The 12,791-nt window shown below is 41.3% G+C and overlaps 2 protein-coding genes across 7 annotated transcripts in view; one reads left to right on the forward strand and one right to left on the reverse strand.

Moving 5' to 3' along the window:
• SLC7A8 (solute carrier family 7 member 8) overlaps positions 1-7,330 on the reverse strand; it is a 49,328-nt gene extending 41,998 nt beyond the window's left edge. The window contains exons 1-2 of one of the 3 annotated variants that reach the window (XM_032404748.1): positions 6,989-7,330; positions 6,401-6,591 (exon numbers count right to left, since the gene is read on the reverse strand). In XM_032404748.1, coding sequence (XP_032260639.1) covers positions 6,401-6,560 — 160 coding nt within the window. In that variant the 5' untranslated portion in view covers positions 6,561-6,591; positions 6,989-7,330. Of the gene's footprint in view, positions 1-6,400 lie in introns of all 3 variants that reach the window. The other 2 variants (XM_032404747.1, XM_032404749.1) reach the window with 2 other exon arrangements.
• RNF212B (ring finger protein 212B) overlaps positions 6,502-12,791 on the forward strand; it is a 60,533-nt gene continuing 54,243 nt past the window's right edge. For all 4 annotated transcript variants that reach the window (XM_032404752.1, XM_032404754.1, XM_032404755.1 and 1 more), the window contains exon 1: positions 6,502-6,580. The gene's annotated coding sequence lies outside the window, so the exon portion shown is untranslated. The remainder of the gene's footprint in view (positions 6,581-12,791) is intronic.

The raw sequence follows: 12,791 nt of genomic DNA on the forward strand, positions 1-12,791 counted from the left end.
AGAAAACCTTGGTAGCCAGGCAACTTGAGAAACCCCAATCTGTGTGCCCCATACCTCCACGCCGCTTTAATAAGCTGGTTTAATTCAGAAAAGCTATATATATGATGCCAGCCTCTCCAAGAAGGTCATTTGATCTGGGTACAGGTTATTTTTGTTGTTGCTGTTTTTCTAAATAAGACGAGCTATTTGGTTCCGTTTCTTGGACACAATTTTTTACCTGCTGGGTTCCTACTGTCTTCCCCCAACCCCAAGAGTCTGCTAGTCACTCAATCTGCACAACTCTGCTCTTTGGGAGAACATATTATAGCCCTGCCAGTAGCAGGCTCAACCAGATTGCTCCTTGAGCTCCGTGGTTCCTGGAGGCAGGAAGCATGCAACAGGATCTCTATCCCCAGCTGCCTGGAGTTACATGCTGTGGAGCATTTTGGTTAAGCCCCGTGGCTTCAGAGTTCAATGACCTGAGGGGAATCCTGGCTGTCATTGCCCACTTATTCATTCAAACCCCTCCTGTCAATAACTGTACTAATTACATGAAATTAGAAGAGAATATTTATAAAGCACTGATCAGGTACTATTATCAGTGCATAGTAGTGCTCAGTAAATGGTAGCTACTTATTTTTAAGATTACACTGCTGGGTATAGCCTTTCTCTATTCACCAAGTGTGTTTGTTTTGACAAGCCTCCTACTTGGCTTCTGTCTCAGGGTTTTCTCTGAGAACAATGAGTTTTAAGCATGTTTTTATCTTAAATGAACCAAATCCTAATCCTTCCATGTTTTTAAAAAAAGTTGAAGTACAAAATCAAGAAGCAATTGTCACACTCCATCCCTCTGGTTAACATCCAATAGACATTTTGGGGATTAGAAAGCTAATAAACATCATACTAGAGACTAAAATGTAAAATCTTCTGAAGTGGTGGAAAACACATGGGTCTGAAAATCTTTTGGACTTGAAAAATGTCCAAGTCAGCCCAGTGCCATTGTAGTATGGTCATACAGATAGCCACACTTCTTTGTTGAAAAATACCCTTTAAAAAAAAAAAAAGTCAGGGTGCCTGGGTGGCTCAGTTGGTTAAGTGTCTGCCTTCTGCTCAGGTCATGATCCCAGGGTCCTGGGATGGAGCCCTGCAGCATTGGGCTCCCTGCTCCGCAGGGAGCCTGCTTCTCCCTCTCCCTCTGCCGCTCCCCCTGCTTGTGCTCTCTCTCTCTGTCCAATAAATAAATAAAATCTTAAAAAAAAAAAAAGGTTTCCCCCCAACCTTTTTTTTTTTAAATGCTGAGTTGTTTTTTTTTTTAAATTTTATTTATTTGAGAGAGAGAGTGAGAGAGAGAGAGCACAAGAAGGGGGGAGGGTCAGAGGGAGAAGCAGACTCCCCAATGCGGGACTCGATCCCGGTACTCCGGGATCATGACCTGAGCCGAAGGCAGTCGCCCAACCAACTGAGCCACCCAGGCACCCCCCCAACCTTTTCAGTATCAGACATCTATGGTCTTTCCTGACTCCGATGTTAGGGTTATGGTCCTCTATGGCCCACTCCCCCACCGCACAATATACCCTGGCTTTATTCCTTTCTCTCTTGGTTGCCGATTAGAAATTAGGAATGGCTAAGAGCATTGGCTCTGGAATTAGGCCATCTCAGTAATCAGTTGTGTGACCATGGGCAAATTACCTACCAGATTTGTGACTCAATTCCCCATGTTTAAAAATAGAGATAAAAAAAAAAAATATATATATATATATAAATAAATAAATAATAAAAATAGAGATAATTATGATATCTACTCTCAGGGGATTGTGGTCAGGATTAAGTAAGGTAATATATATAAAAAGTTCATAGCACAGGAACTGGCATTTAGTAAGAGCTCAATAAATACTATTTCTTTATTTTTTAAGGTTTTATTTTTAAGGAATCTCTATACCCATCGGGGCTTGAACCCACAACCCTGAGATCAAGAGTCACATGCTCCACCCACTGAGCCAGCCAGGCACCCCGGTAAATACAATTAAAAAAAAACAACAAAACATCTTGTTAGTGGGAAAGAGTGGTCTAATAGCTAGACCTGCATTCAGTATTGTTCTGCAGCAAGTATACCAAGTCCATTCATAAATGTACATTATGCTAAAAACAAAATGGTCTGACTTATTATGAATACTTTTTCTTTAGGCTCTGCAGCTGGCCTGGTGCCTCCAGACCTAGATTCTGGGTATGTACCTAAATATGTAACTGGTATAAAGTGACCTAAATAGCCAGGAACTCTGTGGGCACCTCTACCATGGCTGGGGAAAACTCTGGTCCATAGAGGAAAGGTGTGCATGTGGGACAGTTAATAGGAGCATGGTCTGTGCTGACCAGATCCTGTAGTAGCTGAGCCAACCTCAGGCTGCCCCCCCAGTGTGACTGCAATTGTACCGGGAATGTTACCTTCTACTCCCAGCTGATTGCTCAGCTCCCCTGTACACTTCTTTGCTGGGAACATACCACTAAGTGCTTCATCTGTAAAAACAAATAAGGACCTCTGCCCAGAGTCTAAAGGAAACCATCCCTTTAGGACATAAAAAATAGAAATAGTAGAGAAGAATGCTTAAAAGCTCAATTCAGGATTCAGACAAGCTCTAGGTTTGAATCTTGCCTTCAAGACTTTTTAGCAGTGTGAACTTCAAAAAGTTGCTTATTCCTCTCAGCCTCTATTTCCTTATCTGGAGGAAGGGATAATAAGTGAGAAAGGGTATTGTGAGAGATAAACAGGATACTGATGTTGGGTAATTGCACAAGTTTCTGGCATATAATAAGTGCTTAATAATGACAGCTTTTGGGGCACCTGGCTGGCTTAGTCTGTGGAGCGTGCAACTCTTGATCTCAAGATTGTAGGTTTGAGCTCCACGTCGGGTGGAGAGATTGCTTAAAAAATAAAATCTTAAAAAAATAATGATAGCTCTTAACAGTAGCTTAGGTATCATTAATTGATAAATTTTGCTGCTCCATGGGGAACCTGGGTGGCTCAGTCCGTTAAGCGTCTGTCTTCGGCTCAGGTCATGATCCCAGGGTCCTGGGATCGAGCTCCGCATCGGGCTCCCTGCTTCTCCCTCTCCCTCTGCCCCTCCTCCCTGTTGTGCTCTCTCTCTCTCTCAAATAAATAAATAAAATATTTTTTTAAAAAATTTTGCTGCTCCATCATACTCTCTTTAGATTTTGCGGGGACTGCACATTCATGGTGAAATCTAAGTTCATCTGTTGCCAACAGATTTCCTTAGCCAAGTACATGAAGAGCAATAGTCTGGTTAGATTAGGGCAAAGGTGATGTTAAAAAATTAAAATGGCCTGGAGTGTCTGTCTAGCTCAGTCAGTGCAGCGTGCAACTCTTGATTTCAGGATTGTGAGTTCGAGCCCCACGCTGGGTGTAGAGCTTACTTAAAAAAAAAAATTAAAATGGCCCAACCTAATTGTCTAGGCTGATGAAATTATTCCTTTCTTAAAGATTTTTCAAGCCAGGTTCCCAACAGTCCTTCAGATAAACACTTCTTATTACTACCATATTCAGATTTTTGTCCAAGAGCCAATTAAGTACAATAATCATTTGAGTTACTGTTCCATGTCAGGCTAAGTACCAAAGATTCAAAGATGTAGAAGATACATTTTTTTTTTTTCTCAAGGAAATAACCGTTTAGTTGTTATTCTTTTACCTATGAAATCTCCCAGAATCACCTGCTCTATTCTATCTTTTCCCATATCCTTCAAGATGTTTCTTAATCTAGTGCTTGGTGAGAACTTCTCTCTCCTTATGCTTCCCACCATTCACCTTAACTTTGCCCTCATTCAGCTCCTACACAACTCAACCATATCATTATTTTTTAATGTTCTTTGTTTAATGTATATGAATTTCATCTCCTCAATCAGATCATAAATAACTCTAGGGCATGGGTTTCTATTAGTTCATTCTATATTCCTGTAACACCTGCCATTCTGTTATTCCTTATTTAGATCATCAGTGATGACTGTCAATGAAATTTTATGAGCTTGTGCAAAACGCATAGTTTAACTTATCCCTCTAAGTAAGTTGGGTATGAGATAGATGGATTTGGGGCAAATGCTACTTTCCCATACCGCATCACCTGACCCACTTAGGAAATTTCCTTTCTCTTTTTGCCTTCTAATTTTCTCTCTTCCACAGTGTTGGAAGATCACTGAATTCTGCATGGAAAATGCCATTTCTATTTTTGCATTTGGTCTTGAAAAGACTTGAATCACTATCATTCACTCAGAAACCCCTCTAGAAGAGGACAGGGCAGCTGCTCAGCACATCTGAAATTCAACAGCCATGCAGGTGGGGAAGCAGAAAGGATTTTGCCCCCTATCATCCTAAAGGTGAAAATCTGTGCCTCACCCTAGCTTAAGTGGTGGTAGCACAGTGCCTCTTAACTCTACAAAGATTCTCACACTTTGGAAAAACATCCTGATTTCTCTGAAATCACCTATTTGGGATCTCTCTTCACCACAGAGTTACTATTCTTGTCACTGTATTGTCAATGGGAATACTGGGACTATTCTCACACTGAAGCGCAATCCACAAGGTTGTGGACAAATCAGTAGTAACATTCACCCATCTGAGATTGTATTTTTTCAACATTTATTAAACTGTTGAAGAAAGAGCCAAGAACAGCCTCAGTATATAGGAAAATATTCTCTACCCTTGAATACCTGCACATGAACAGGGGTGGGTGAGCAAGGCTGAGGCAGGAAGGAAGTTTGATCGTGCTTAAGCGCATGTGGGTGTGCACATCTGTGTATGAATCAGAACCTTCCCAAAGGGAGGAAAATGCTTAATCCTATCAGTCAAACTGGTAAAAGAGGTAACAGGCTTTGGGCTATTTATAGATCTTAAATTGGCATGTGCTGTACATATTGAATACTCTGCTGATCTCATTTTTTAGAGCAACTGAGATAAAGGAGAAGCAAAGAAAAGGTAATAAGAGATTCAGATCATGACTGTAATTTTAAAAATAACATTATAACTGTAGATGCCTGGAAAATTTCCCAGAGCCAGAGAATTAAATAAAACGGGATTCCATTTTGAAAACAGAGTGGAGATAACATGATCACTGAAGTCTGGGCGTAGAGGTGAAGAGGATTATCTGAATACTGTACTGATTTTATTTGATTTCAAGGGTGTTCTCCAGTGTCACTATCACTCGGGTGCCAAAATGCCTCTGTGCTGCTGCATATAACATGGGCTCATCCAGAGACACTGATTCGTGGGCAACAGGACATAATAAGCCCTCAAAAGGAACTCTGGAGAGATGACACAAATATATCTGGCCTGACCATCCCATGCCCCTTTCTCTGGGAAGAGGGTAAAGCCTCTACCAAAAACAGCAGAAGAAACGCTCACCCTCTGAAGTAAGGACAGTAATGAGCCATTGCCCATCCATCTCCAGGGCCTCTCAGGAAAGAGGAAGATATGTTGTCTAGAGATGGAACCATATTTGGGACCCTCTGCCCAGCAGACTGGGATTAGGGGGGTGGCATGGCCTGCACTGGCACTCTCAGGTACACTCGGGCCCCCCAGCTTCGAAGTCTTCCAGCTGGGACACATTTTACCCATCAGTTTCTCCTTGACTCCACATTCTAGTCATTCTAGTTACTCCTATTTCCCTTTGAGAACCTCATAAGGTCTTCCATGAACGTTAAGAGATGGGCGGACTTGCTAGGCAACCAGAGAAACTGCAAACTCTATGTTTAGGGAGAGGCACAATCCATCTCATCTCTCCTTTTCTTCCATGATTTATTTCCTCATCTGTGAAATGGGAATAACAGCACTGTCGCCACCTACTTTACAAAGAGAGAGTGCTGTGTAAGATGAAAAAGCTACAGAGGGGCAAGGCATTACCACTGCTGTCATAGCTATTTTTGTTATTACACATCCCCGAGGCCCACAGTTTCTCAGGACATAAACCAACAGACTATCTACTAAGTAGGTCTCAAAAGCCTGTCCACAGCCCGCTAAAGAGATGGCTGCATGAAACCTTGCTAGAAATTCAGGTTCCCTAGCCCCACTGTAAGCCAATGCAATCAGAGCCTTCAAGTGTGGAGCCAGGAGACCTATATTTTCAACAAGCTTCCAGGCAATGCTGACCATCAGCCACGTGTGTGAGCCCTATCTGCTCCATTCCATGAACACTGGACAGAACTGCTCAGCCTGGTTTGAAGGAAGAGATGAATGACATACACAGCTTCCTAGACCCCTCAAACTTGACCAGTGGGGGATGGGTTACAGCACAGGGGAATGACAATTCTTTTCTTGGGGAGTAGGAAGCAAAAATAGCACTTTCAAGGGGCTAAGTTTCCACAAGAGGACCACCGGAGAAGGGAAGGAGTGGTGGGTGGGAAAAGTAATTGCACTCACCTACAATGATACCACAAGCACTGACCAATCCAATCTCTTTCTTCAGGGCTACTCCGCCCCCTCCAGAACCAGACTCGGGGCCGGCCTCCGACTCGCTCCCACCTGGGTGGTTCTTTTCAGTGTTGTTTCGGTGCCTGGCTCCTTTTTCCATCTTTCTCATAGGATTTCCACCTCCGAAAGGTACTCTCTTTCTAAATACGTGTGGGTGTAAATATATTTTAAGAGACTGTCTTTCAAATTGAAATGCCCTTTTCTGAAATAAGGACCACTCCTACCCTCTTAAAGACTCAGTCAGATAAAAAGAGAAAACTGAAAATATTCCTATTCCGTATAGATACTTTCTTGTCACTCGGGCTTACGAACAAGGAAAGGATTGTTAAAAGGGGGGAAAAAAGAGACATAGATATTTAAATATAAAAATAGAACTGTACCAGCTACTCCGGCTGGAATTTTCCTGAAGGGGATGTAGATCTTCAGAGACCAGGATGGTTCTGCAATGTGTACCAGGCAGTGGCTTATTTTAGACGCTTCAAAGATAGTCTGGGTTTCACTCAGCTCTGCCCCTAAGAAAACAAAGATTGTCTTTACCTTCCCTGAGCCTTTTCTTTTTGATGAAGATAAGAGTTTTCATTAACTGAAGGGAAAACAGGCAATCCTCCGGTACTTTCTTCTCTTCCAGAAAAACAACTGTGGACCAGACCGGTTTGCTCTAGATCTTGTCTCCACCTGCTGTGGGTTTGTTTTCCCCTCCCTGTCTTCTGCCTTCTGCTTTTTCCAGATGTCCTCTTATGTCTCGTTTGTTTTCCTGTCCTTGTTTTCTTTCTTCCAAGCTCCGTCCTCACGGCACAGACTGCCCCATCTCTCTAGGTTATGGGAGAGTGACTCTGGCACACACGATTGTGCTTCCCTTTTAGCATGGGGTTTTATGTGCTGAGCTAGCTCCGCCCCCCACCTCCTCGGTGTCTCCATCCTCAGTCCGTCTCCTCCCTCCTCTTCAATTTAAATATTAGCACACAGCCCCCAAAGATCACCGAGAAGATGGATTAAAATATTCTGCTTTGTAATTGTCTCTCATTTTTCATCTTTCTCCTTGTGAGAAGTGGAAGTAAAATCCTTCCATGTCAACTGTTCTGGGAGAGTTCATTAGCTGGTATAGCGTTACAGGTCATACAGCGTTTGTGAGCTTTATAAATACAGGACCGGTTGTGCAGACACTTTAATGCCATCAGAAATACACTGGTGACTGTGCTAAAATATTTGTGTCCGGATCATTTGAGGATACAGGAGAGAAGTTTGTAAGGACCTTGTCTTCAAGTTTCTGAAAGTAGGAAATGCACGGCTGGGGGGAGGGGAATGGAAAGAATTAAGAATAATGGAAAAGAGGTTCATTTAGCATAAATGTGAGCTGTGAAGGGCATAGGTGAAACAGAATCACCAGAAAGAGGTGGTAGACTTACTGTTCACAGCTCTTATTTAGTGTTAGCTAAGACAGGACAAAAATGACTCCCACCTTAGACCCAGGACAGAATGACACAAAATCTGTAGAATGGAACTTTTCACAGCTTCTAAATTATGTTTTGCATAGATAAATTATTTGAGAGACAGCCGGGCAAGGAATGGGGAGCTTTCAGCACCTTTCTGACCATAAAGCAGATTGTTGATGTTCAGAGATGGCCAACTTATTACCATATTGGTATTGTGTCTTGGCTTCCCTGAAGAATTTTACCCAGGAACTGCTGCCTTATGGTGACAGCAATGATATCTATTATATTTGTAAAGTACTTTGAGAAACAGCAAAAAGCAATATAGCAGACCACACTATAAATCTAAAATAAAATTATTTTGAATCTGTATTAAATAAATTATGCAAAAGCACTTGATTTTATTTATTTATTTTAAGATTTTATTTATTTATTTGACAGAGAGAGACACAGTGAGAGAGGGGGAGGGAGAAGCAGGCTTCCCGCTGAGCAGGAAGCCCAATGTGGGGCTCGATCCCAAGACCCTGGGACCATGACCCAAGCCAAAGGCAGATGCTTAAATGACTGAGCCACCCAGGTGCCCCACAAAAGTACTTGATTTTAAAGTGGGTCTAAAAAATAAAGGTCCCCAAGCTGACCAGTAAGTACAGAAATTTGTCCTCACTTTTTGGAAAATGTTCCAAAAGACTTCAGATTTTAAGGAAAATAAATACTTAATTGCTTAAAATAGGGATGGTTGAGCTATTGTAGCAAAGACTTTCCACATAAGATAAAGTCCAATCCACAGTATTTCCACTTTGCCCCTTAACCACTCAGCAAGTATTAAGAAGTTTCAAAGGTTGGGAGTTCAACCTCTTCTTTGAGATACAGCAAATTGAAAGCCTCAGCAAAATAAATAAATAAATAAATAAATAGGATTTTTAATAAAAAGAGCAGACAAGTAAGGAAATATATGGCACAAAACTCCACGGGAGGGAATGAGTCATGGCAATTTTGAGTTGCCTCTGGCCTTTCCAGAAGGACAAAGCATTGAGGAAAAATTTGATGGATTCATTTTTAAACAATACGATTTGAAGACTTCTGCCCAAATTTCAACATTAAGGTATAAAACAAATAATCTTTCTCCTTCTCAAATATGAGTTCTTTCAGTAATACTTATATTTCTAATTTAACTGATGTAGATTTAATATGAGATAAAACATGAATGTGCAAACTGACCACAAAATGGCAGGCTTTAGCCAGCTGAATTTATGATTAAGAAGTTAAGGAGGGGTGCCTGGGTGGCTCAGTCATTAAGCATCTGCCTTCGGCTCAGGTCATGATCCCGGGGTCCTGGGATCGAGCCCCACATTGGGCTCCCTGCTTGGCGGGAAGCCTGCTTCTCCCTCTCTCACTCCCCCTGCTTCTGTTCCCTCTCTCGCTGTGTCTCTCTCTGTCAAATGAATAAATAAAATCTTTAAAAAAAAAAAAGTTAAGGAGGATTACGGAAATCAAACACATTCGTGGGATGTAGTGGTACTAAGCACACCACTAAAATACTTAGTACTTAGTACTAAGGACTCTTCCCTCTTTCAACAGGACCATTTATTCATATTTTATGGTTCTCTTCAGGTTGGAATCTTTTTGTGAAATAAACCCTAGGGGTGTCAAAATTCCATATGACTCACACTGAACACAAGAGAGTACAAAAGTCTTGATGTAATATGCTGAAAAAAATCTACAGAAATGATTAACTGAAGTTTCTTATTGAAATTTTGAACACTGAATTATTTTTTACTCATAACTCTATTCTACATTTGCCTTTATATCTTTTATTCTACTTTCTACATTTAAATAGTGCTGCTTTACAATCTACAAACTGTTTTATGCCCAATAGCTCAGGGTTTTTTTTTTCCCCTTTATTAAATACTTTGGGTAGACAAGGCAGTTACTTTGCCTATTATGAAGATTAAGAAGCTGAGCCTTGGAGAAGCGTCTTACCTGAGGTCAAAGACAAGACAATCTATTTCTGGGCAAGTGGGATGCCAATAGTTTACACTTGGAGAGCTTTTCCCAGGACACTATAGCTACTTGCTGATATCTCAACTTCTTTCACCTGAGGGAAACAGAAAGCCTTTCGTCAGGGCCATGTCCACATCTTCTTGAGTTGGTGTCATAACTGTGCCTTTTAGAGAGCCACCTTGATGCCAACACTTAACATCTGTTCAGTGAGACCCACAGGACTTAATCTGCCCTCCCCTCCAACATTTGTCACCCCCTTCACATAGTCCTCGGTTTGGCCATTTTCCAACTGCGTCAGTACAACTCTATTTCCAGTATCTGCGTGACTGTTTATTGTTGATTTGCACGCTTAAGATGGGGAGAAAATGATTATTTTAACTACAGAAAGGGTGGGTAAGAGGGTTGTTTTCGTATGAATATGGACTTAGCAAGAGAAAGGCTGTATGAGGCTGACACCTACTGCACAAAGAAAGATACGGCACAGGAACACGCCACTTGTATATATTGAACAAAAACAGTCATGCTCCCATATATATTTCCTTTTTGAAACAACAGCTGAGAAGTATCTGTTAATGCAGAGGAATAGAGCACAAAGCTCATTTACTCCATTCTTTTTTTTTTTTTCCTTTGGGGACCCAATAGACACTTTATTCTTGTTCTTTCTAACAGAGCTGTGAAGTCTGAGATCACAAAGAGAGGACCCAAATCTCTTCCTGGAAGAAACTCACAGTCCATGCCATGCTCCCGTTCTGTTCTTCTACTTGCACCTACATGCCCAGAGTCAGAGAAAACCCTGGTTTTAATTAAAGCCAGCTTTCTTCCTAAAGTCACAATGACCACTGCCTATGGTCAAACAGTCAAACAGTGGTTTCCTGAGCTAATGGTTCTGGGACCCTTTATTTCATTCAAAATGGAAAGCAGATGAAAAGTAGTGAGCAAAGAGGAAAGAAATAAAAAAGAAAAAGCCAGAACAGGTCAGAAAGAAAAGAAGATGAAATGAGGAGATATAGTTAGATAATAAGCCCTTTTTAGTGTATGCTCTGTTTGCATTTTGGACATACTCGTAAGTTCAAAGGAAGTTGTATCTTCTAGGGTTTATGCAGTCCTGAGAATTTGGATGGAGCGGATCCTGTTTTGTTATGATGGTCAATTAATTCATGCTCTTCTGGAGATAATGATGAATCCTTGCCCTGACACTAGAGACAAAAATTCCAGCAGATTACTCCTCTGTCTGCTGCACTTGGCTGGATTCCAGGGAGCTAGCCCAGCACTAGTGGGAAAGAAATAAAGGTGCATTTCCTGAGGTAGCTGCGTGTCCTTAATTCCTTTGCTGGGCCAAATCTGTCTCAGGACCTTGGTATTTTTTTCTAAGCATTTAGGTGACTCAAATTCTGAGTAAAACTTCCAGTTCCTACTTGGTTTTCACTGCGGATTTATGTTTACCAAAGATAAAGGCTCATATCTTTTAGGATATGGAAAATAAGTTCCCTGAAATTAGAGATTTATTTTGTTCACTGCTGTAACCCCAGTACTAAAAATGGTGCCTGGAACTCAATAACTATGATTGATTGATTGATTGAATGAATGGTAATGTACATTAATGCATAATAAATAAATTAAATAATAGCTGATGGACTGATGTGTGCATTAATTGTAGTAAGATGTAGTCCTCAGTGCTTGGAGAGAAGCTGGACTATAGATGGAGGAGAAAAACACAATCAAAGGTTTGACTTCGACGATCATTTCATATGGAAGACAGACCTCAACCAGGCCCCCAACAATGTCTGGCATTCCTGCCACTGTCCTGCAGTCAACTGACTCTCTTCCACTCGCTTTCATTCTCTTCTCTGCAAATACCATCCCCCAAATCCTCTCTTGCAGTTGATGTCCTTGCCTATTGTTTCATGGAGAAAACAGAAAGGCAAAGAGAACTTCCACATCCTCCAACCACTAACTCTGTCAGTCTGCCTGAAGCTGCCCCCACATACTCTGTCTTCTCTCCCATAGAAATGGATGTGCTGTGCCTGCTCCTATGTACCTTCCTGACTTGTGCACCAGCTTCCCAGACCAACTCACCTACTCAGGGACTTTGCTCCTAAAATTATTCCCCTCTCTCCTGCATCATCAGTTTTTCACTCTTTAGGGGATTATTCCTATCAGCAAACAAACATGCTGTAATACTTCTCATAAAAAAAGAAAAGAAAATAAAAGAAAGAAAGAAAGAAAGAAAGAAAGAAAGAAAGAAAGAAAGAAAGAAAGAAAAAGAAAGAAAGAAAGAAAGAAAGAAAGAAAGAAAGAAAGAAAGAAAAGAAAAACCCTTAACAATTTCCCTTTGCTCTACATTCCTTTTCAGCTGCCACCCAACTTCTTTGATCCCTTGTTTTTACTTCTTCACCTCCATTCATGCTTGAACCCACTACACTTAAGCTCTCATCCCCATCACTCCACTGAATCCATTCTTGTCAAGTCACCAATAGCCACCACATAGTACAATCTTGTGACCATTTCTCAGTCTTCATCTTACAGGTCTCACAGCTGCATGGCTCCTGAACATCCACTTTCCTGACTTCCCACTTACTCACTGGCCTCTTCTCAGGCTCCTCGGCTGGATCTTTTTTCTTCCCAACCTCTCCTCTTCTCTAACCTCCCTGACTGGGTGATCTCATCCAGTCTTATGACCTTCAGAAACATCTATACACTGATATTTCCCAAATATTTAGATTCAGCCCTCATCTTGCTCATAAACTCTAGAGTTAGCTTTCTAATTGATGTCTCTGCTTGGATATTTAATAGGAACCTCAAACTTAGTATGTCTAGTATCTTCATGTACCTCCAAACCCACCCTTCTTCCAGTATTTCCCACTTTAGGAAATGGCAAATAGTTGGTCAGGCCAAATACCCTGAAGTCA

This window comes from Phoca vitulina, unplaced genomic scaffold, assembly GCF_004348235.1.
Source record: "Phoca vitulina isolate PV1807 unplaced genomic scaffold, GSC_HSeal_1.0 scaffold7, whole genome shotgun sequence".
Taxonomy (NCBI): Eukaryota; Metazoa; Chordata; class Mammalia; order Carnivora; family Phocidae; genus Phoca; species Phoca vitulina.